Source organism: Aulonocara sp. 'chitande type north' Nkhata Bay, linkage group LG18 (genome assembly GCF_057382095.1).
Source record: "Aulonocara sp. 'chitande type north' Nkhata Bay isolate Kocher_YH1m ecotype deep benthic linkage group LG18, A_spYH_male_GT1.1, whole genome shotgun sequence".
NCBI classification, from domain to species: Eukaryota; Metazoa; Chordata; class Actinopteri; order Cichliformes; family Cichlidae; genus Aulonocara; species Aulonocara sp. 'chitande type north' Nkhata Bay.
In genome coordinates, this window is record NC_141361.1 from 4,593,381 (window position 1) to 4,618,507 (window position 25,127).

General features: G+C 41.5%; 4 protein-coding genes across 5 annotated transcripts; all 4 read left to right on the plus strand.

Moving 5' to 3' along the window:
- Window positions 1-3,540: 3,540 nt before the first annotated feature.
- Window positions 3,541-5,719, plus strand: LOC147307711 (E3 ubiquitin/ISG15 ligase TRIM25-like). Of its 2 annotated transcripts, XM_086272990.1 has the most exons (2): window positions 3,541-4,602; window positions 5,301-5,478. In XM_086272990.1, the coding sequence occupies exons 1-2, from the start codon at window positions 3,799-3,801 to the stop codon at window positions 5,355-5,357; spliced, it is 861 nt and encodes a 286-aa protein (XP_086129116.1). In that variant the 5' UTR covers window positions 3,541-3,798; the 3' UTR covers window positions 5,358-5,478. The 2 variants fall into 2 exon arrangements, with proteins under 2 accessions (XP_086129116.1, XP_086129115.1); XM_086272989.1 differs by having other exon boundaries at window positions 3,541-5,719.
- Window positions 5,720-10,145: 4,426 nt separating this feature from the next.
- Window positions 10,146-13,705, plus strand: LOC147307712 (uncharacterized). The gene is given in 3 exon segments (XM_086273168.1): window positions 10,146-10,863; window positions 11,350-12,155; window positions 12,158-13,705. Coding segments are annotated over 3 exon segments (1,110 nt in total). The 5' UTR covers window positions 10,146-10,616; the 3' UTR covers window positions 12,215-13,705.
- A 4,356-nt stretch (window positions 13,706-18,061) lies between these two features.
- LOC147307713 (tripartite motif-containing protein 16-like) lies at window positions 18,062-19,730 on the plus strand. Its single transcript, XM_086273017.1, has one exon. It carries the CDS (start codon window positions 18,066-18,068, stop codon window positions 19,728-19,730), a length of 1,665 nt encoding a protein of 554 aa, XP_086129143.1. The 5' UTR covers window positions 18,062-18,065.
- Window positions 19,731-22,519: 2,789 nt separating this feature from the next.
- LOC147307714 (uncharacterized) lies at window positions 22,520-24,869 on the plus strand. Its single transcript, XM_086273157.1, has 2 exons — window positions 22,520-22,775; window positions 23,478-24,869. The coding sequence occupies exons 1-2, from the start codon at window positions 22,526-22,528 to the stop codon at window positions 24,320-24,322; spliced, it is 1,095 nt and encodes a 364-aa protein (XP_086129283.1). The 5' UTR covers window positions 22,520-22,525; the 3' UTR covers window positions 24,323-24,869.
- The last annotated feature ends 258 nt before the right edge of the window (window positions 24,870-25,127 follow it).

Below are 25,127 nucleotides of genomic sequence, written 5' to 3' on the forward strand. Positions count from 1 at the left end.
AAGTTTGAATATTATTCAAACTTTCTGTCCCTCACCGTTAATGTGTGATAAATAAAAAGAACAAAAAACTCAAGTGCGTGTTTAAATTTCATTAAAAGTAGGCCTAAATAAAACAGTTTTCATGAACACTATGTATTTATTTGACATCTGAGATCAGAAAATGCGACAGACTGTAACAAAATGATAATCAGTCAGACTAAAAGTCCAAATGATAATCTAAAATAAAAAACTCAAAGTACCATCAACTTTACAAAGCGAAATGTTGCTATGTTTGTATGTCTGAATAAGTTGAACAATTTCAGGATATATGAAGATGCATCTAAAATGCATGCTGGCTGCAGGGTGACTCAGGTGTCAGTGTTTCAAACTTAAACCAAATAAAGCTGTATTAAACAGCTTCACCACTAGATGGTAGAAATTAACCAACATGGCCTCAAAGCTCATCGCAGCTCCATAGCCAGAGGAGCACAGGGTTTGCTTTAGACAGTTTTTCATTACTAATGGGAAAAACTAAATAGTGGAGCAGTGTTGGCAGCAAAAAGAAACAACATTGAGCACCCCCAGACCTTTGCTCAGTTTAAGCTGCTTTCACTTACAAGTTTTTGCTCAAACTGAAGAAAGCTTTTATCTTTTTAAGTTAGTTAGTTAGAGTCATCTCAAGGCATTTAATAAGTTTAAATTCTCTATAAGAGGAACACTCCCCATGATTCAACAGTACCCTATGAGCAAGCACTTGGCAACAGTGGTGAGAAAACAGGAAAAAACCTGCAACATAACCAGGACTGGGAAAGGTGAGGATAAAGAGGGCAAACAGCTGGCAGGTTGTTTGGATGTGTCAAGTGTGTCTGGAAAATGCAACTCTTGAATTAGAGACCCATGGCAGCCTTTCCAAAAGAGCAGCAATATCAATATTTTAGATTTCACTGAAACCCATCGGGGTTTACAACAACACTGCCAGGCCCAGACAATTGGGGTCTGGGATTTTATTTTATTTTTAAATTTATTTTATAAATATTACAATCATTATTTAATTCTGCACCAGATATCTGCTGGGAAGAGTGACTATGTTTCTTTAACATGCCCCATGCATGTGTTTTTATAATATACAAACACAGTATATGTATATATATATAAAATATATATATATACATATATATATATATATATATATATATATATATATATATATATATATATATATATATATATATATATATATATAAAAACACCCAGCACGCCCCTGCAGGCGGTTTATCCTTCAAGCTCGGGTCCTCTACCAGAGGCCTGGGAGCTTGAGGGTCCTGCGCAGTATCTTAGCTGTTCCCAGGACTGCGCTCTTCTGGACAGAGATCTCCGATGTTATTCCCGGGATCTGCTGGAGCCACTCGCCTAGCTTGGGAGTCACCGCACCTAGTGCTCCGATTACCACGGGGACCACCGTTACCTTCACCCTCCACATCCTCTCGAGCTCTTCTCTGAGCCCTTGGTATTTCTCCAGCTTCTCGTGTTCCTTCTTCCTGATGTTGCTGTCATTCGGAACCGCTACATCGATCACTACGGCCGTCTTCTTCTGTTTATCTACCACCACTATGTCCGGTTGGTTAGCCACCACCATTTTGTCCGTCTGTATCTGGAAGTCCCACAGGATCTTAGCTCGGTCATTCTCCACCACCCTTGGGGGCATCTCCCATTTTGACCTCGGGACTTCTAGGTTATACTCGGCACAGATGTTCCTGTACACTATGCCGGCTACTTGGTTATGGCGTTCCATGTATGCCTTGCCTGCTAGCATCTTGCACCCTGCTGTTATGTGCTGGATTGTCTCTGGGGCATCTTTACACAGCCTGCACCTGGGGTCTTGCCTGGTGTGATAGACCCCAGCCTCTATGGATCTTGTGCTCAGAGCTTGTTCTTGTGCTGCCATGATTAGTGCCTCTGTGCTGTCTTTCAGTCCAGCTTTGTCCAGCCACTGGTAGGATTTCTGGATATCAGCCACCTCCTCTATCTGCCGGTGGTACATACCGTGCAGGGGCCTGTCCTTCCATGATGGTTCCTCGTCTCCCTCCTCTTTCTTGGGTTTCTGCTGCCTGAGGTATTCACTGAGCACTCGGTCAGTTGGGGCCATCTTCCCAATGTATTCTTGGATGTTCCTTGTCTCATCCTGGACTGTGGTGCTGACACTCACCAGTCCCCGGCCTCCTTCCTTCCGCTTAGCGTACAGCCTCAGGGTGCTGGACTTGGGGTGAAACCCTCCATGCATGGTAAGGAGCTTTCTTGTCTTTATGTCAGTGGCTTCTATCTCCTCCTTTGGCCAGCCTATTACCCCAGCAGGGTACCTGATCACGGGCAGGGCGTACGTGTTGATGGCCCGGATCTTGTTCTTACCATTCAGCTGACTCCTCAGGACTTGCCTGACCCTCTGCAGGTACTTGGTGGTTGCAGCCTTTCTAGCGGCCTCTTCATGGTTCCCATTCGCCTGCGGGATCCCCATATATATATATACGTATATATATATATGTATATATATATATATATATATATATATATATATATATATATATATATATATATATATATATATATATATAATATATATATATATATATATCTACAATGTACACCTTGCAGATAAAATCGGAAATACATTATCACTGCCTAAGAGGACTTTGTAGTGGCAAAGTTGAATGAAGTTAATTTTTATCTTACATGTAATCACAGTAATACAAAGAAATGTTCCAACCTCTGAGTAAATAAAGGTCATTTTTATTACGTGTCAGACTGGTTAAATTGTTTATTTATTTCATTTACCTGCTGTTATAATATGGGAAATCCTTAAAAAAAAAAAGCTGCTGGGATTTTTGCTTGAATCCCAATGTTTCAGTAGCTGCAGAAGGAGGAGCAGGTGGTGGCACTGCAGGCGATGTCGTGGGAGCCACTAATGGTGGCACTGCAGGCGACTGGATGGGCCTCTCGGACCCTCCTGCGGAGGCAGGTTGCTGGACGGGCCTCTTGGACCCTCCAGCAGCAACAGGTGGCTGGACAGAAACTCGGGCCTAAAAAGACAAAGGAAGCAAAACCAGACACATTAACATGAGACACGGACTTTCAAAGTAAAACTGGAAACATAACACAGAGACGCAGACTTGACATGGGGATACAGCAGACAGGGGAGGCAACACAGAACAGAAACCAGCAGGTACAACTCAGACAAAGAAACCAAAAGACTAGAAATGATAAATAAAGGCAAAAATCAAAGTACAATAATAATGAAAACTTAAACCTCTGGGTCAACGACCCAGGCACCCTAACAATTACAATTCAGTGTGTATGACACTGAAGGTGATACTGGTCTCATACTATGTCCTGTGCAGGATCTGTACAAGCCTTTCGATGTGATTTGCATGTTGTCCTTATCTCTGGGCACTCTGGCTTCCTCAGAGTCCAGAGACATGTAGTTAGAGTGTCAGTGGTTATTGAAATGAATAAAATGATTAATTTAGCAGATGTAGAAGATAATTTTAAAAAGTTTGAATAGTATTTTTAAAATGTGAAAAATGCTCCGTTATAAAAAGTGTTAATGACACACAGTCTGATAAACCTCCCACTTCCTCCCACTCTCTGACTCAGCACCTCCTCTCTGTCCACATGTTTCTGTGTTCCCTCCCCTTCAGATCTAAACTTTGAAGATGGGTGTAACCAGCATGTAGTGACGTGGAATAGCTGACAGGCCCCATTTACTGCATTAGTTTCAGTTATAAGGAAGTGAAACTCACACAGTCGCTGATACTGAGAGGAGAAATGGCGCAGAAAGGAGTTCAGCTGGACCAAGAAACTTTCTCTTGTTCGATCTGTTTGGATCTGCTGAAGAATCCGGTGACTCTTCCCTGTGGACACAGCTACTGCATGAACTGTATTAAAAGCTTCTGGGATGAAGAGGAAAAGAAGAAAATCTACAGCTGCCCTCAGTGCAGACAGACTTTCACAGCGAGGCCTGTCCTGGTGAAAAACACCATGTTAGCAGATTTAGTGGAGCAGCTGAAGAAGACTGGACTCCAAGCTGCTCCTGCTGATCACTGCTATGCTGGACCTGAAGATGTGGCCTGTGATTTCTGCATTGAGATGAAGTTAAAAGCTGTGAAATCATGTTTAGTCTGTCTGGCTTCTTACTGTAAGGAACACCTTCAGCCTCATTATGATGTTGCTCCATTAAAGAAACACAAGCTAGTGGAGCCCTCCAAGAAGCTCCAGGAGAACATCTGCTCTCGTCATGATGAGGTGATGAAGATGTTCTGCCGTACTGATCAGCAGAGTATCTGTTATCTCTGCTCTGTGGATGAACATAAAGGCCACGACACAGTCTCAGCTGCAGCAGAAAGGACTGAGAGGCAGAGAGAGCTGGAGGTGAGTCGACAAAACATCCAGCAGAGAATCCAGGACAGAGAGAAAGATGTGAAGCTGCTTCAACAGGAGGTGGAGGCCATCAATCAGTCTGCTGATCAAACAGTGGAGCACAGTGAGAAGATCTTCACTGAGCTGATCCATCTCATCCAGAAAAGAAGCTCTGATGTGAAGCAGCAGATCAGATCCCAGCAGGAAACTGAAGTGAGTCGAGTCAAAGAGCTTCAGGAGAAGCTGGAGCAGGAGATCACTGAGCTGAAGAGGAAAGATGCTGAGCTGAAGCAGCTCTCACACACAGAGGATCACATCCAGTTTCTACACAACTACCCCTCACTGTCAGCACTCAGTGAGTCTACAGACTCATCCAGCATCAATATCCGTCCTCTGAGCTACTTTGAGGATGTGACAGCAGCTGTGTCAGAGGTCAGAGATAAACTACAGGACATTCTGAGAGAGGAACGGACAAACATCTCACTGACAGTCACTGAAGTGGATGTTTTAGTGCCACAATCAGAGCCAAAGACCAGAGCTGGATTCTTAAAATATTCACGTGAAATCACACTGGATCCAAACACAGTACAGAAAAATCTTGTATTATCAGAAGGACACAGAAAAGCAATACTTATTTTTGAAGATCAGTCTTATTCTCATCATCCAGACCGATTCACTGGATATGAACAGGTCCTGAGTAGAGAGAGTCTGACTGGACGTTGTTACTGGGAGGTGGAGTGGAGAGGGATAGGAGTTGATGTAGCAGTGACGTACAAAAATATCAACAGAGAGGGGAATGAATGTAGATTTGGATGTAATGATAAATCTTGGGCATTAGAGTGCAACAACAAGAGATATATATTTTGGTACAACAACATTCAAATTCCCATCTCAGGTCCTCGTTCCTCCAGAGTAGGAGTGTACCTGGATCACAGAGCAGGTATTTTGTCCTTCTACAGCGTCTCTGAAACCATGACTCTCCTCCACAGAGTCCAGACCAAGTTCACTCAGCCGCTCTATGCTGGAGTTTATCTTAGTGGATGGTTTGTGTTTGGAACAAGTGTTGAATTCTGCAAACTGAAATAAATTGAGATAATTATCAGCTGCAAGGGTGAGGTTGGTATTAATTTTAAATTTTTGAGTCTTTTTGTTTGTGTATGACATTATGGCAAAAATGATCCAGTATAAATCTAGTGCAGCACGTTTTTTTCACAAATAGCAGTTGGAATGTGTTTATATGTCTGTTGGGAGAGATTTTGTGTTAATGTCACCACTGTGGAAGAAAAATGTGCAGCTCTGTAGCCTGAAGATGAAGATAAACACAAGCTTGGGGGGGGGGGGGGGGGGGGGGGGGGGAATGGCCCCTTCCACCTTTACAGGAGTGGAACACTGTGTGTTGTGTTTGTAATGTGTTTGTAACACCTCTATAACACACCTTTCCTCCACAATGACAGCAGACTGATTAGTCATTAGAATTGGGACTGATGTGCTTCAGTCACAATTCTCTGCATTAACATTTTATTTTTGTTATTTTTAATGTTATTTTAAACTCTTTTACCTTTCTTAACTAAAAACATTTGCTTTAAGATAAAAAGTGGAGATTGTCATTTGTTTGCTTTTTAATTACACGATTTATTTTGTTCTCCTTGTGACTAAAAATAATTCATTGCACAGGATTAAAGGCTACTGGAAACCAATGATATGAAGTTTGTCTTCAAATAAATACATTTAAATATTTGAGTCTTGGGAACATTTTTGTGTTTTGACAGTTTTCAATAAAGATTAAACTTCAGAATGGGTTGGTACTTCTGTACTTTTGTACTTTTGTACTTTAGCGTCACAGTGTTTTAAAGACAGAAACACTAACATCTGAAAGAAAAAAAATATCATTTTATTTGGTTGCAGTGTGTGTAGACTTTACTCTTTTGACTTTTGCCCATTTTACGACTCGATAGACACTGGGTGATATTTTTGTGCAAAGATTATCTATTTCACCATTTGGGTTCAACAGAAAGATGTCATTTTCTAAATTCATGAATATGTTTTTAGCTTTGCTAAAGTACACAACTAAAGTACAGAGCACTAGTGGATAATTTTGTGGAGTGCTCTGGGAGAAATCATCTACTTCTGAATGTGGATCAGGTCAGAGAGACAGGAATCAACTTCAGAAGGACGAGGACAGCTAAAAGATCTCTGTCTATCCTGATACAGGATGTTGATGTGGTGGAGGAGTACCTGTGTGTCTACATCAACCAACATTTAGTTTGTAGACAAAAAGAGATGAGAAGGCCCCTTTTCTGAAGAAAGCTGAGATCCTGAGAACTGGTGATCTTTCGTCCATGTAGAACTTCTTTAAATTTGGCTACTTTCCTTTAAAAAATATAGTAAAATGTAAGCAAGGTTTATTTTTGAGTTTTATTTATAACAAGGAAGAAATTAAAGGAATAATATGAACCCTTGATCCCTTCTCTGAGGAGGAATCCAGTGATTCTGTTGCACTGTGGTACTTTTCTGCCTTTGTTTGGGTCCTTTTGTCAATGAGAAAAATCACTGCAAATCAATACAAAGCTGTTATGACTTTTATCCTGGGGTGATACACTTCTAATAGGAGTGGTCTGAAGAGGGTCACTGAATAGCTGATAAGTATATGCTATGGGTTTAATGTAGAAACCATGAAATACTGAAGCTGCTTTGGAAGCACATGATGCACAAACACCTTACTAACAAAAGTTTTCCTTTAATTTGTCAATTGTTTGGCTCCGGCCCATTTGTTTTGAATTATGATGTCATGAGCCTTTTTAAGCCTAGGATATATTTGTGTGTGACAGCAATAATGCAATTCAGTCAACCATGTGAAATCATTTCTCTTTTTCTGAATTTTACTGACACTGGTCAGTTGTATCATGTCCTTAGGAATATTGGGAGGCAGATTGAATAAATTAGATTTTTTTTTTGTCGTACTGTCTAACTGCAAATAATCTGACACTTGGTATATTCCTCTCTAGTCATTAAAAACATTTAGGGGTGCATATTTTCTACATTTGGTTATCACCTGTCCACCAGATTTTAGAGTTTGTAGTTACATTTGGGGTGACACTGGTCTCATATTGTGTACTCCATATTGTCTTTAAAATGCATGAAAGTATTGCATGAATTTAAGCGTGACAATAGAATTTAATCCTCTTAAGCTGCTTCCTTTGATGTGGAAAATTGTTTTTGGGCGCTTTAAATACTCATACATGACCCATTTATCTGTTTAGCGAGACAAATAGAGATTGTAATCAATGAGCAGATCATTTGTTATGTTAAATGTTATTTTAAATGTTGGAACACATTTTTCTTATGAATCAAATGTTGAACACTCTTTTTTTCTCACTCACTCTCACTCAAATCTGACAAAGAAAATGTCAAACTAATCTGCGAAAACCATGGGTTCAGAGTTCAATGTTAGAGCAGAAGATTCAGCTTTCTTCACTAAAACAGCTTTACGTTACACAGAAATTAGTGTTGTTTTACTGTCTGATTGAAGACATTTCTTGATGCATCACACCATCACAAGTAAAGTTGCTCCACAGTTTCCAACTCTGATATGTTTTAGGAAATTTGTAAACTGAAAACTCTTCTCTCCCATCTTTCCATGGTCATTGAATGCTGCATCAGTGTTACAGGTTGTGACTCCTGTGAACAAACTGACACAGTGTGATATTACACATATTTAAATCTGTCTTTACTGATGATGTTGAAGCTGCTGAAGGCTCAGTGAAGTTTTGTCTTCCTGCAGGTTAACAAGTGAAATCTGAAACTGATGCACAACACAAGAGGGCGCCTTCATCCTGCTAACAAGGATGTAGAGGAGGTTAAAGCACCTCAGCTCAGGTTGTGCACTGTTTTACATTCTGCCATGTTTTTAGGCTGAATAAAGCCTTTATCATAAAGTGCACTGTGTCATAGATCCTGGTAAATTGGATCAAAGCATCATTAGTTAGTCACTTATTTAGTTTGGAGCTGTATCATTCAACACTGTAGCAAGATTTCCCTCAGCTTCTGTTAAAAACAGAAGAGGACTATTGATGAGAACAAACAGCAGGGACACAGTATCAGCAATCACCACGGTTTAACATGACCAGTAAACATCTCATAAAATGGTACATCGTGGTCTACAGTCTGTTTCCTTGAGTTCTGTAAGTTTCTCAGTTTTCAAGTTCTGTTTAAACATCTTTTAGTTAAGTTTTCATGTGTTATTCTAGAACTCCTGTTATGAATGCTGAGTTTGTATTTCCACTGTTAAATACAAGCATAAAGGTTTCAGAGGATTGTAGTTGGTGCAGTATATTCAAAGACAAATATTTGTCTCAGAGAAGTAATAGAGTTAAAGGGATAAAGGAAATGCAAATGAATAAAGAAATATTTTATTTCCACTTTTGATACATTTTTTCCCAAGTGTAACATACAATTTACATGTCGTTGGCGTTAACGTTGCTGTTGGCTCCAGGAACCAGCTTAACGACCTTGTACCTGTCCGTGAACGTCTCTCGGCCTCGGATACCAATGAATCGCTTCTGTGGCGGTTGCTAGGCAACAGGCGCAGCCCGACGTAAGCGAGACCGTCCCATTTAAAGCCGCTCGGTTCGGCCTTCACGGCCTATGGATGCAGCTGCTGAAGTGGGGCGCTGCTTCGTGCTGCTCACAGGCTCTGATGGATGCTAGCTTCATGTGTGACGGACTGTTAGCTGGAAGAGTTTATTTTTGTGCTACGACTGAGAAACATTTCAGGGTTTGAAGCAATAGTGGAGAGACCGGCTGACTGCTGCAGAAGAAATCTGCTCTGAGGTTAACAGAACGTCTGATCGTCCAGTATGAGATCAACCTTCAGCAGAGACTGCTGGATATCAGCCGGAAACCCGAGATAAAGTTACGCATAACAGGTAAAACTGCGATGGTCTCAGTGGACTAACACAAGAATACAACTCATGTAGGACCTGATCAGAGCTCAGCTTGTAGGCTAACATACTGAAATCAGGGAGCGGCTAATCACACAAGTGCGTCTCTTTTTTACGGTGAACTTTTAGCATTAAACAAACCTTGAGACCGAGAGAAAGTGCCTTTATAGAAGATTTATTTAGAAGATTAAGATAAAGGAGGCAGGGAGGGAAAGCTTCTGTTTTCTGCACTGTGCCACAGTTCGCTGTCTGCTTCGGTTCACGACGCCTCACTCCGGGGCTACAGACAGTCCTCTGCCGCCTGTGGTGCTCCTCACCTCCGTCTGCACCCACAGGCTTCCCGAGGTGGAGGCAGGCCGGCAGGGACTTTGAGAGATGGGCTTTACTTTCAAAAATACCCCTTAATCAGGGTCTAACCCTACAAGACCATCGTGCCTCCCCCACCATCCTCACCTCATGTTAAAATGTATATTTTTCAACTGAATTATATTTGGGTTCAAGAAAATGATGAAGTTTTTAAAATAACTTTGTAATGTTCTAATAAACAGTCTTAACTCGAACTAAATCAGCTCAAATCTCACAGATGTCAGTGTTATTCACAAAGCATGGAAACATAGTTGTTAGTTTTGAATGCAGCCACAGCAGGCAAACTATGGCTGCATGCTCCAAAGAACAGGAGCACAGTAACTGAACACACTCTTAGCACACTTACATCTGATTTTGGGAACAGTTAACAGATCTGAACCTGATGACCTGAGAGGTTTAACTGGGTCAAAGGTCGAGAGCCAATTGAGAACTGTCCGGTTAAACCAACTAAATGATGAAACCTTTGATTTAAAATGTCATGATCAACAGTATCAAAGGCAGCAATGAGATCAAATAGAACTAAGACTGAAACTCTGAGTCCCTAATAATCTTCAGATCACTGATGACTTTAGTTGGGTTGATTCTGTGCAATGACTGGCTGTGAAACCTGACTGGTACTTATCTGCTATGGCACTGTGAGATTTTCAGTTTAATCTACAACAATGACAAACATTTACTTGCAGCGTGAAGCTGGCAGCAGCTACCTGAATGATTTGTACTCTGAACTTTCCTAATAAGAGTATCAGAGCTCGAGAGTAACTTACACTTTCATTTTTCACATTTGTACAGTTAGTTGTAAATTTCACTCCCATATGAGGACATGCTCAGAGTGGACTATATTTGCTCAGATGTGTTTTCCTGTCATCACATTATTAACCTTTTTCCTCAGTGACCCTTTGTTCCTCAAGATCTCCCCCTAACATGAAGTGTGAGGAAGAGGAGGGCCTGTATGACCAGCAGGTCTCCAACCAGGAGAGGAACTCCAGTCTGGACCAGGAGGGCCCAGATCCTCCACAGATCAAAGAGGAAGAGGAGGAACTCTGCATCAGCGATGACGTAGAAAAGATTGTACTCAAACAGGAGGATGAAGGCCTCATCTGGACTGAAGAAGAGCAGCTCAGACAGCTGGATAACATCTGGAAACCTGAAATGAACTTACACAGCAGGGGTATGTAAAACCGTAATGGTCTTACCTAAAAATTAATATGACTTTAATTCATTCAATAAAGATATTTTGGAAACACATCAGAGTTCTTCAAGGCCAGTGTTTAAATAAACTCAGCTGATTGTTAGTCGAGGTTTTCTGAGAGCTTCGCTGCTTTTTATCCCCATATTTTAATCCTACTTTTAAATTTCCCCTTCTGTCTGATGTTTGTCTTATCATTTACATAAACATCTTTCCAACAGTAATTGGTGGACAAACTGTGATTGGTGCATAGAAATTTACTAACGTGTTAGAAGTGAGTGCATGAAATCTTATTTTAACAGTTTCCAGGTCTGGGTAAATGATATGATGATATTTCGGATGATATTTTGATTAAACTCTGTTGTAGAGTTGGAAATGGACAGCTGTAGACACCACTGCCGAGTAGTCATTCTTGTTATACTTCTATATTTATCTAAGACAAGTAATTTTGTCCATTTGTCACCTCAGCTTTCCCACAACAGCATGAATGTGAGGAGGAACTGGTTTTTGGGGACCAGGAGAGAAACTTCAGCCTCGACCAGGAGGATCCGGAGCTTCCACAGATAAAAGAGGAAGAGGAGGAACCTTGCACCAGTCAGGACGTAGATCAGCTTGTAGTGAAGCAGGAGACTGAAGGCATTATTATCTTCATGGTGGCTCCTACTTATGAGGAAAGTGAGCCAGAGCTGGACAGTGAACATCTCCTTTCTTCCAGCTCTCCTGAACCAGAGAGCAGAGATCAGCAAGACAACTTTCCTGTGTCAGAGAGTCAGCGTAAAACTGACACAAGTAAAAAGTTTGTGAAATGTGAGATTTGTGGAAAAACCTTTGAGTACAGATCCAAACTAACGAGACATATGAGGGTTCACACAGGTGAGAAGCCACATTCTTGCAGCACCTGCGGAAAAAGATTCAGCCTGATGATAAACTTGAAAACTCACATGAGAATCCACACAGGTGAGAAGCCGTATTCTTGTGGCATCTGCGGAAAAGAATTTAGAGACCAATCAACGTTCAAAAAGCACATGACAGTTCACACAGGTGAGAAGCCTTATTCTTGTAGCACCTGCGGGAAAAGCTTCAGTCAGAAACCAACACTGGAGAGACACCAGAGAAGCCACACAGGCGAGAAGCTGCACTCCTGCGGCACCTGTGGGAGGGGATTCAGTCAGATGATAAACTTGAAAACTCACATGAGAATTCACACAGGTGAGAAGCCTCATTCATGTAGCACCTGTGGGAAAAGCTTCATTCAGAGGATACAGTTACAAAGACACATGAGGATTCACACTAGTTAAAAGTGGGAGAACTGTCAGATGAAGCAGTCCACTGAGAAGCCAGATCAGAGCAGATCAGATGACCTCCTTCCTTAAAAAACTCTGTATTGTTTATTGTATGTAGGGGTGGGAGATATAGCCTCAAAATAATATTTCAAGAAACTTACATTTAAAAAAAATAATGTACATTTTATCAGCTCGGCAGGCAGCAGCATTTATATGTGTAAGTAAATGATGGATTTTCCATCTTTCTCTTCCAGTGAGCTGCTGTCACTGATGACAGCTTAGCTAATTCAAAGTGTGAAAATGTGGCCACCTCAAGGTGCTTGATATTGTAAGGTAAAGACCCAACAATAATACAATGAAAACAGAGAAAACCCAAACAGTCATATGACCCCCTATTAGCAAGCGTTTTGGCGACAGTGGGAAGGAAAAACTCCTTTTTAACAGGAAGAAACCTCCAGCAGAACCAGGCTCAGGGAGGGACCCCCATCTGCAACAAGGAAAGTTTTAAGTCTAATCTTAAAAGCTGAAGGCTCTGCCTCCCATTCTACCTTTAAATACTCTATGAACAACATTATAGTGCAATGTTAGTGACACGGCATACATGAAATATGAGCACATAAGTATCCTCAGGGGTGTTTTTCCTGGAAGTTTTAAGAAAAGTGTATTACAAGTGCTTACACTCTAGCTTAATATCCAAAATAACCTTGTAATGCGGAGCCTGCACAATTCTGTCATATAAGGAAAAGAAATTCTACCTGGTTTGTTTCATCTTGGGTCGAGCTTTTTAACCTCCTGCTTTTCCACCGTGTAGCACATCAGTAATTTCCATCCACTGACTGCTCTTGCTGTTATATGAAATGTAACTCGCGAGTGCTCCAGTGATGCATGGTTGAATCATTTGTTTACCTTTGGGTCGCACATCACTGCTGCTAGTATCTCCTGCTCACGTGCCTTCACAGCCCGGTTGTACTCAAGTGTGTTTTTGCTTAAAGTGTTGTAACAGGTTTGCTTTTTTCACTTTCAGTGGGAAAAGTTTTCTTGCATATTTTGCGAACATTCAGCTACCAAACTGTGACTGGAGCCCGACATATGGCTCTGGCTGTGAGACATGACTGGGGTTGACTCATTGGGGTGAATGCAAACACATGATGTTCCTCTAAACACACTTTTTTGTAAACATTTATACCAGTATTATTGCAGATCATATGATATGTCACAGCCCTAATTCTGTTTGTTGCATATTCCATTAAAACCTGTAATGAAGATGAAACACGTATTTACATTCATTTGATGTGATATTTGTATCGTGTTGAGCTGTGGAGGTGACAAAAAAGTTGCTGAGATGTTTTATTTTTTTGTTTAGTGGAGAGGTTTTACTCCACAGAGTCAAAGCTGGAAAGAAACACACATGAGACCAAACATTTTGTGATTTAATCTTGATTTTCATGAAGACTGAATTTCAGCATGTGCTCATCCTGTTGATTCGTATGTTGGTGTTGGTTATGTGTCTTAAAAGTGAAATAAAGATTTCTTTAAAACTTCTTGTGGCTATTTTTTTAAGGCACAATCTTTACAACATGAAACAACGTCTGTGAAGCACATTTTGTACAGTGGGCAGGGAGACTTGCCCATCACTGTGGTGGTGGGGTGGATGAGATTTGCCTGCGGTCACTTAAGGCTCTGTATGTTGTGGGTCTGTCCTGGTTGTCCTGCTCAAACATTGTATGGAAGTTGAGGTCAGTGCCTTCAGACCGGCCAACTATGGTGGTAATCATGGTCCCCTGTTTTATGAAGGGAGTGTAGAGGGTATGTTTGCACTTCAGGCCTCCCTAGGAAGGTCTATATCTGTAGTCACTTTCACTGTTTTCTTATTGCTGTTTCAAATTGTTGTTTCTGTTTGTAGCCTTTTTATTGAAGGATTTTGGTTTATATTATTAATATGTGCATTTGTTGTTATTAATAATATTTGCTTCACTCTCCATTTGATGTGTTTTTGGTATGTTTTACTTTTAATTGTTCTACACTCAACAAAAATATAAACGCAACACCTTTGTTTCTGCTCCGATTTGACATGGGATGGACATAAAGACCTAAAAGTCACTCCAGATACACAATATTACCATCCCTCCCAAACATTGTTCACAAATCAGTCTAAATGTGTGATAGTGAGCACTTCTGCTTTGCTGAGATAATCCATCCCACCTCACAGGTGTGCCACATCAAGATGCTGATCTGACATCATGAGTAGTGCACAGGTGTACCTCAGACTGCCCACAACAAAAGGCCACCCTGGAATGTGCAGTTTTGTCTCACAGCAAAATGCCACAGATGCCACATGCATTGAGGGAGCGTGCAATTGGCATGCTGACAGCAGGAATGTCAACCAGATCTGTTGCCCGTGCATTGAATGTCCATCCCTCAACCATAAGCCGTCTCCACAGGCGTTTCAGAGAATATGGCAGCACATCCAACCGGCCTCACAACCGCAGACCACGTGTAACCACACCAGCCCAGGACCTCCACATCCAGCAGGTTCACCTCCAAGATCGTCTGAGACCAGCCACTCAGACAGCTGCTGGAACAATTGGTGTGCATAACCAAACAATTTCTGCACAAACTGTCAGAAACCGTCTCAGGGAGGCTCAACTGCATGCTCGCCGTCCTCATCGGGGTCTTGACCTGACTCCAGCTCGTCGCCGCAACAGACTTGTGTGGGCAAATGCTCACATTCGATGGCGTCTGGCACGTTGGAGAGGTGTTCTCTTCACGGATGAATCTCGGTTCACATTGTTCAGGGCAGATGGCAGACAGCGTGTGTGGCGTCGTGTGGGTGAGCGCTTTGCTGATGTCAATGTTGTGGATCGAGTGGCCCATGGTGGTGGTGGGGTTATGGTATGGGCAGGCATCTGTTATGGACGAAGAACACGGGTGCATTTCATTGATGGCATTCTGAATGCACAGAGATACCGTGATGAGATCCTGAGGCCCATTGTTGTGCCATACATCCATGAACATCACCTCATGTTCCAGCAAGATAATGCACGGCCCCATGTTGCAAGGATCTGTACACAGTTCTTGGAAGCTGAGAATGTCCCAGTTCTTGCATGGCCAGCATACTCACCGGACATGTCACCCATTGAGCATGTTCTGGATGTGCTTGACCGGCGTATACGCCAGCGTGTACCAGTTCCCACTAATATCCAACAACCTCGCACAGCCATTGAAGTGGAGTGGACCAACATTCCACAGGCCACAATTGACAATCTGATAGACTCCATGCGAAGACGATGTGTTGCACTGCATGAGGCAAATGGTGGTCACACCAGATACTGACCGGTTCTGAGTCCCCAGACCCCCAATAAAGCAAAAAACTGCACATTCCAGGGTGGCCTTTTGTTGTGGGCAGTCTGAGGTACACCTGTGCACTACTCATGATGTCAGATCAGCATCTTGATGTGGCACACCTGTGAGGTGGGATGGATTATCTCAGCAAAGCAGAAGTGCTCACTATCACACATTTAGACTGATTTGTGAACAATGTTTGGGAGGGATGGTAATATTGTGTATCTGGAGTGACTTTTAGGTCTTTATGTCCATCCCATGTCAAATCGGAGCAGAAACAAAGGTGTTGCGTTTATATTTTTGTTGAGTGTATGATTATGTTTATGTGTGGTTTATAATTATATTTAAGTTCTGGGTTTTTTTTATGAATAAAAGTGACTTAACTTGTCAGAGATATGAGACTTTGGGCATTTCCCCTTCTGTCTTATTCTCAGTGTCTTGTCTCCATGTTTATTTACCTCTGTGTTGCTATCTTTGTGTCTCTGTCTCTTTCTCTTCCCCTGTTCAGTGGGATTTAAGACTTCCAACAAATAATTTCAAAGGGTCAATTAAATTTTAATAAAACCATTTTACTCAACACTGCACTCGAATTTTAGCATTTTTTTTTTTACTCAATCATAAAAAGATTCATCTTAAAAGATGTTTTAGAGACATTTTTATTACTTTTTCTCTTTCTTTCTTTCTTTCTTTCTTTCTTTGTTGTTTTTTAGCCATCAGAATTATTGTCTGAAGGCCAAAAAAGATGCCCAACTAACTTAATTTACCAAATGGACCATCACGGCCTTGCCATATTGGTCCATTTGATCAACCTTTGTTATTATTTATTTATTTTAATTTATTTTCAGCTGTTACAGATAGGACAGACATGACTGGGGGATAGGAAGGAAGGAAGAAAGAAAGAAAGAAAGAAAGAAAGAAAGAAAGAAAGAAAGAAAAGGGGAAGAGGGACAGTGAGAAAGGGCACTTAAAAAATATCTCCCAGGTCACCTCTTGAGAGAAGAAAATAAGAGAAAACAAGCAAAAAAGAGAGCAACATAATAACACAACACCATTGCAATAATCTAGCTAAGTGTAAATAACAGTAAATATTAAATACTGAATGTGATTGTGCAGCACGCAAGATTGACATCGCACAATGTGGTTTGAGGTAGCAGCCAAGAAAGGTGTAGCTTGTGTGTGTGAACACCTGTGTGGATGAGTGCTCGTCTATTCAAAAGGCTTCTCCATGTAACGATCTGCTAGAAGGTGTGGGGAGCCACAGCCCCGTCCCCCAGGGCATGAAGCAGGCATGGAGGAGATCCAGGCCCCAGACATCCAGAGGCCCCCAGAGTGCGAGCGCCCAAAGAGGACCACCGGAGGGGCAACCGTGCCACCTTCCTGGGAAGAGCTGAGGAGAACCCCAGATGAGGGGTCACCCAACAGCCACAGAGCAGAAGACAGAGGGGGCTGCAGTGACGTACACGCGGGCTCTGCAGGCAGCCAGCTGTGCCAGAGTGAATCGAGCCCCCGCAAGGGGCCCGACCGAGCCACAGGCACCAGGCCCCACAGAGCAGCCGTACCAGCAGTGAGCTGGTACAGACCTGAGCGCCCAGCCTTGGACACCAAGAACGCACCGATGTCTGAGTTCATCAACCAGGGAGTGTGGTGAGGGGAAATAGGCCTCCATACCTTGGAGGGCCTGAGATGTTCCAAGGGGGTGGAGTCTAAGACTAGGCACACACAGACCCAAACATGCATTCCCACCCTCATGCACACATATACAAATACTCGGCGCTCATCCAACCTGGATACAGACACAAATGGACACTGTACATGTACTGTACAGCACGGCCCCTCCTGAGAACCCTCAATGTCTACATGCATTTAAAACTGAGAGGTGGGCACCGGCGCCAGAGGTGAGGTTGAATACAAAGACTGTCCTCTGGACACCGTATAACATGCCCGATCCCAAGGCCCTATATGTATGTGTTATGAGAGTGTGAGTAATGTGGATGTCTAGGTTGTGGAATAAAATCAGTCTGCTGATAAAACAGTGAGCACAGTGAGAAGATCTTCACTGAGCTGATCCATCTCATCTCATAAAATTGAGGCACAGGTGACCAGGAGGGGACAGAGGGGGAACGACCTTTTATTGCTTTTTTCTACAACAATTTCTTAGTTCAGCTGCAGTATTTGATATCCTGTAATGACTAAAATGATAATTTAAACAAATTTACATAAAAAGATTGTCTTTTAAATGTTAAGGTTATTTAACAACTTTAAAGGCTGAGCAGTGCTATTTTTAAATGAAAAACTCACAGGCTCACATGTTCCAGGATTGAATTAGTGTCTGATAACCCTCCCTCTTCCTGCTCTCTAACTCAGCACCTCCTCTCTGTCCACATGTTCCCTTGTTCCCTCCCCTTCTGATCTGCAGTTTGAAGATGGGTGCAACCAACATGTGGTGACGTATAAGAGCTGACAGATCCCATTCGCTACAGAAACCTATGTTGTTTAGATCAGAGCAGTTTCAGTTCTGAGGAAGTGAAACTCACACAGTCACTGACACTGTTGGGTGAAATGGCGCAGAAAAGTGTTCAGCTGGACCGAGAAACCTTCTCTTGTTCGATCTGTTTGGATCTACTGAAGAATCCGGTGACTCTTCCCTGTGGACACAGCTACTGCATGAAGTGTATTGAAAGCTTCTGGGATGAAGAGGAAAAGAAGAAAATCTACAGCTGCCCTCAGTGCAGACAGACTTTCACAGCGAGGCCTGTCCTGGTGAAAAGCACCATGTTAGCAGTTTTAGTGGAGCAGCTGAAGAAGACTGGACTCCAAGCTGCTCCTGCTGATCACTGCTATGCTGGACCTGAAGATGTGGCCTGTGATTTCTGCACTGGAAGAAAAATGAAAGCCTTCAAGTCCTGTTTAGTCTGTCTGGCATCTTACTGTGAGAAACACCTTCAGACTCATTATGATTCACCTACATTCAAGAAACACAAGCTGGTGGAGCCCTCCAAGAAGCTCCAGGAGAACATCTGCTCTCGTCATGATGAGGTGATGAAGATGTTCTGCCGTACTGATCAGCAGAGTATCTGTTATCTCTGCCCTGTGGATGAACATAAAGGCCACGACACAGTCTCAGCTGCAGCAGAAAGGACTGAGAGGCAGAGAGAGCTGGAGGTGAGTCGACAAAACATCCAGCAGAGAATCCAGGACAGAGAGAAAGATGTGAAGCTGCTTCAACAGGAGGTGGAGGCCATCAATCAGTCTGCTGATCAAACAGTGGAGCACAGTGAGAAGATCTTCACTGAGCTGATCCATCTCATCCAGAAAAGAAGCTCTGATGTGAAGCAGCAGATCAGATCCCAGCAGGAAACTGAAGTGAGTCGAGTCAAAGAGCTTCAGGAGAAGCTGGAGCAGGAGATCACTGAGCTGAAGAGGAAAGATGCTGAGCTGAAGCAGCTCTCACACACAGAGGATCACATCCAGTTTCTACACAACTACCCCTCACTGTCAGCACTCAGTGAGTCTACAGACTCATCCAGCATCAATATCCGTCCTCTGAGCTACTTTGAGGATGTGACAGCAGCTGTGTCAGAGGTCAGAGATAAACTACAGGACATTCTGAGAGAGGAACGGACAAACATCTCACTGACAGTCACTGAAGTGGATGTTTCACTGTCACAACCAGAGCCAAAGACCAGAGCTGGATTCTTAAAATATTCATGTGAAATCACACTGGATCCAAACACAGCACACACATGGCTGTTATTATCAGAGGGGAACAGAAAAGCAACATTTATGAATCAACAACAGTCTTATTCTGATCATCCAGACAGATTTACTAACAGGTTGCAGGTCCTGAGTAGAGAGAGTCTGACTGGACGTTGTTACTGGGAGGTGGAGTGGAGAGGGGGAGAAGTTTATGTAGCAGTCGCATACAAGAATATCAGCAGAGAAGGATATGAATCAAATTTTGGATGTAATGACAAATCTTGGTCATTATATTGTTACAACAACAGTTTTACATTTTGGTACAACAACATCCAAACTCCTGTCTCAGGTCCTCGTTCCTCCAGAGTAGGAGTGTACCTGGATCACAGAGCAGGTATTTTGTCCTTCTACAGCGTCTCTGAAACCATGACTCTCCTCCACAGAGTCCAGACCACATTCACTCAGCCGCTCTATGCTGGACTTTGGCTTTATTATGGAGCCACTGCTGAGTTGATTAAAGTGAAATAGACTGAAGTCTTTCATATTGTTGTAAGTTTAAATCTGTATTTTAGTTCCCTTTTAGTTTCTCTCCATCATTATTGTGGTATTTATGTGCTGCACATAAATCAGATGTCAGTCAAACATTATGGGCAGTACCTCGACATCTTCAACATGTTGTCTTGATGTTTTTACGTTTTATAGGTGGAGCTCTTTCCTGTGTCTGTTCAGCCATGGAGACTATCAATGCTTATGGATATTTTTATTTGAAAAATTTCTCCACATGACAACATAAACTTCTCTATCTTCTAAATGTTTACTGAATATTTTTCTTAGGTATTTGTATGTTGTTGTTTCTCTTCACTGATCTTAACAGAGAAGTCTACAGACCTTCCTTTATCACACAGATTTTATTCTCATTTGTACATTTATAAAGAAAACAATTAATTACAGAGCAATAAGAAATTTTAAGAAAGTGCACTATATCATAATTTATAGTAAAGTGTATTAAAGCATCGTTAGTTAGTCACTTATTTAGTTTGGAGCTGTATCATCTGACACTGTAGAAACATTTCCTCCAGCTTCAGCACAGAATGTTAAAAACAGAACTATTAATGAGAACAAACAGTAGGAACACAGTATCAGCAAACATCATGGCTTAAAATGGAGAGTAAAAATCTAAAAAGAAATAAACAAATTAGTAAAAAGGATTTCCTGTTGACATGTTATTGGTCCTATCTTGTCTGCAGCACCTCCAGGATGCTTCTTATATGTTTCTGGTTATTTTTGCACCAATTTTAGTTTTTGTCAGTAGGAAGTTCAAGTTCAACTCAGTGTGTTTGTTTGTTTTTTTCAAACTGATGCCTGACCTTGAACACCAAACATCTGTCAATAAAGCAATGATATAAAATGCTTATATTAGTACTGAAAAACTGCATATCCACTTTACAAATATAAATAATGATATAAATCCACAGCTGAACTGGAGGAGCAGCTGATCTAGTTCACTCATGTGTTTCTGGACTAAGAGTTGGAGCAAATACCTTATGATTCAGTGATGTTTGTTTTTGTTAAATATTTTGTAGATCCAAGAGTGAGTTTGACTCATGATGATGATGTTCCGAATTAAACAAAGTTGGTCACAAATTCTTCAAAGCTGTTTATTAAGAATATATTCACTTGGACTCATGAGACAGGCTTGTGATCCAAGGGAGCCATCAACTGGACAATTACTGACATGACAACAAAAAAGCTAAGTACAGAGGGGGGAACAGAGGTGAAAATACTTGCTTTAAAGGATTGTAATGTTTCCTTTTAAAATAAGTCTCTAAGGTCAGACAAAGGGACAGAAACTCATAGCTTTCTACCAGCCCAATGACAAAACTATAAGTTGTTTTTTAACATCTACTTTTTCATCTATTTGGCAGTCACAGTGAAAAGTATAAACATTGGCACGCTTTGTCTTGTGATTCTGCTGTTCGTAAAAAATGACCATGCGCAAAGTACCAGACTTTAAGGCTTTGACTTGATGCCAATGGCCTGAGGAGGACAGTATTACCCTTGGACATGTGTAGTCTGCCGTCTACTCAATAGAAGAAGAAGAAGCGCGGAAATGGCACAACTGTCTTCAGTTTCTGGGAGAGTTTAACAATGAGAGACTGATGATGCAGAAGAAATCTCCGTGGTTAAAAACATTAAAAACAGTCGTCCAGGATGATGAGATCCGCCACTGGCTCAGACTGCTGTATATCAGCCGGAGACCCGAGATGAAGTCACGCAGCAGGTATGTAAAACTGTGATGTTCTCAATGAACTAACACAGGAACGATCTGAGCTCAGTCTGTAAGCTAACAGGCTAAAATCAGAGAGCAGCTAATCAAACAAGTGCGTCCGTTTTTTTTAAAGGTAAACTTTTAACAATAGACTTTCATGAGACACATCAAAACCAAACAGGGAGGGAAAGCTTCGGTTTTCTGCACTGTGCCACAGTTCGCTGTCTGCTTCGGTTCACGACGCCTCACTCCGGGGCTACAGACAGTTCTCTGCCGCCTGTGGTGCTCCTCACCTCCGTCTGCACCCACAGACTTCCCGAGGTGGAGGCAGGCCGGCAGGGACTTTGAGAGATGGGCTTTACTTTTAAAAATAGCCCTTAATCAGGGTCTAACTCACTAAAAGATGGCCACATGTCTCTCTCCAACTTAATCTCTTTCTTTTAAGTAATTGTTTTTCATTGAAATGAAATTAATTGTTCAATAAAATGATTACATTTATAATTGAATTAAAGTTAAATGAATCAAGGTGATTTTGACTTTGCTAGTTAACAGGAAGAGAAACAAACTTACACAGGATAAAATGAAATTTGGACCCAGCAGAAAAAGTCAGATCACAGACAAACAGAAACATTCCTCTTTGGCTAAAATAAAATGCAGATTATTGCTCATCTGCAGTTTTAATCATGGTGAATAATTTATGATTCAGCCAAGTAAGATTCTTCTGTGTGGAGGTTTTTCCCCTGTCAAAAGGCATTGACCATTACCTTCATCTAAACATGGAATTTAAGTCATGTAGTTGCCGTTGTTTGTTTTTAAAGAGGTCATAATATTTTTGTGATGGTAGAAATTTATCTTCAAAGTAATAGTTATAAAGTGAATTAATAAGACTTTCCAACAAAGAGAGGGAGTCACATGGTGCTTCTGAAACATTTGTACAAACCTCTCTCACATATGTGAGCAACATGCTCACAGTGTACAGCCCTGCTGACTGAGGCTGCACCTTTACCTGTCTAATCTTTTTCTTTTTACTTTGTTCCTCAAGTCCCACATCAACATGAAGTGTAAGGAGGAGGAAGATCTGGCTGGCCAGCAGGTCTGGAAGCAGGAGAGGAACTTCAATCTGGACCAGGAGGACACAGATCCCCCACAGATCAAAGAGGAACAGGAGGAACTCTGCATCAGTCAAGAGGGAGAACAGCTTGTAGTGAAACACGAGGATGAAGGCATCGTCGTCTGGAGCGGGGAAGAGCGGCTCAGACAGCTGCATAACATCTGGAAACCTGAGAAAGATTTACAGACCAGCGGTAAAACTGTAATCGCTTTTCTGAAGTGTTAACATTAATATTAAACCTACAGTTTGTATCAGTCAGATCTATTTAATGTGTATTCGTGAAAACATGACAGGGAGTTTTAAATGGACTGGTTCTTATATAGCGCTTTTCTACTCAATCTTGAGCACTCAAAGCGCTTTACAAAACTTGTGCATTCACCCACTCACTCCCATTCACACAAGCACATTTTTCTTAGTGCTTTCTACCAACATTCAGACACACATTCCACAGATCAAAGAGCAACTTGAGGCAACTTGGAGTTAGTATCTTGCCCAAGGATATTTGAAATGCAGACTAGGTGAAGCCGGGAATCGAACCGATCAGTAGATGATCTGCTCTACCGCCTGAGCTACAGCCACCCCCAATAGTGAAGATTATTTTGAAAAATATCAAGATGTAGATCAGTTTCGAGATCAACTCCAAAATAGATCATCAGTCAGTCAGTAATAAGTGAGTTCTTTTTTGTTTGAAAGGTTTTTTTTACTCTTAATGTTGCTGAAAAATGTCAGAACTCAAGTTCTCATTTGCATCAGAGTGCACAAATAACTTCATTTTTACACACTTTTAATTTCACCTGCAAATGTGAGCAACATGCCCTCATTACAGACTTTAACTAAAACTTTATCTTCTCAGAAGTGTTTTTCTATAATTACATTTTTTTTATTGTTCGTTTAGACCTCCACCAGCAAACTGCCTGTAAGGAGGAGGAGTTTGTCGCCAATCAGCAGGAGAGGAACTCAAGTCTGGACCAGGAGGACCCAGATCCTCCACAGATTAAAGAGGAACAGGAGGAACTCTGCACCAGTCAGGAGCTGGAGGAGATTGTACTGAAGCAGGAGATCAATAGTTTTATGGTGACTTCTAGTTTTGAGGAAAGTGACCTCAGTGAATCAGAACCAAACGATGACCAGCTCCTTGCTCTTAACTTTCCTGAACCAGAGCTTGAGGAACAGGAAGAAAACCAGCATGTGGACTCGGGATCAACTAGAAATGCGGAGCTGAAGAAAAGGAGACGTCACAAAAACCGAACAGATAAGTCTCGGAGTGAAACTGATACAAGTAAAAAATCTGTAAGCTGTGACACTTGTGGAAAAACTTTTCAGTGTAAATCCAACCTGACGAGACACATGAGAGTTCACACAAGTGAGAAGCCACATTCTTGTAGCACCTGTGGGAAAAGATTCATTTGGAAATCAGGATTGGAAACTCACGTGAGAATCCACACAGGCGAGAAGCCGTATTTCTGTAGCACCTGTGGGAAAAGATTTGGTAAGAAATCAGGACTAGAAACTCATTTGAGAATCCACACCGGTGAGAAAGCGTATTCTTGCAACGTCTGTAGGAAAGAGTTTAGAGACTTGTCGACTATGAAAAGTCACAGAAGGATCCACACAGGTGAGAAACCATATATTTGTAGCTCCTGTGGGGAAAGATTCAGTTGGAAATCAGGACTGAATTTTCATCTAAGGATCCACCTGAGTGACAAACCAAATCACTGCAGCACCCGAGGTAGAAAATGACCTCATGCTCCAAGTCACGGTACATTTCCTGTCCACAGCAGTGAAGGGCACTCTATGTTGTTTGTTCCAGCCCTGACTTTATGTTTCTCTAAGTTTGATATTTTTTTATTGGTCTTTAAAGGTGACACAAATATTTATTGAACATGGATGCTCTTTTAATATTTACCACAGAAACTTGTATTTCTTCTTCAGTATAGAAGAAAACAAACATGAAAATGAGTTTTTCATCACTTGTTCCTTGTAACAACCATGATGTGATTCCTTTTTATCAGCCAATAAATAAGTTTTAATACACAGGACTAAAGATTTAAAAAAGTTCAAGACAAGTATACAATTTTTATTTAAATATGTTTTCTTTGTGATTTATGTTAATGAAGGTTATACTTCAGTATGGCTTTGACCTGGTTGTCCTGGTTCTTCTTAGCAACATGTTGCAAGATTTGATTAAAAATGTTTGTGACTAATTTTGTGTATTGTGTAATCCCTGCTAAATAAAAGCAGTTAAATGTGCTATATTGGCTCATGATAAGTGTTTATATCATTTTGCCTAAATGCAAGTAAACTCAATGTTTGCCAACTCTGTGTGTGCAGTTTGCTTCATAAGTACAGTAACAGAACTTGAACTACATGGAGCCTATTTTGATTACATCATTACAGATGTAGATATTATTCATAGTTCATATTTCACAGTGTGCTGCAATCTTCTCCACAGACCTGCATTGCGCTCTGTTCAGACCCGTCATCTTCAAGATGTCCACTAGATGTCGTCAGAGTTCCCCCACTTTCCTCATCTATTGTGTTGCCA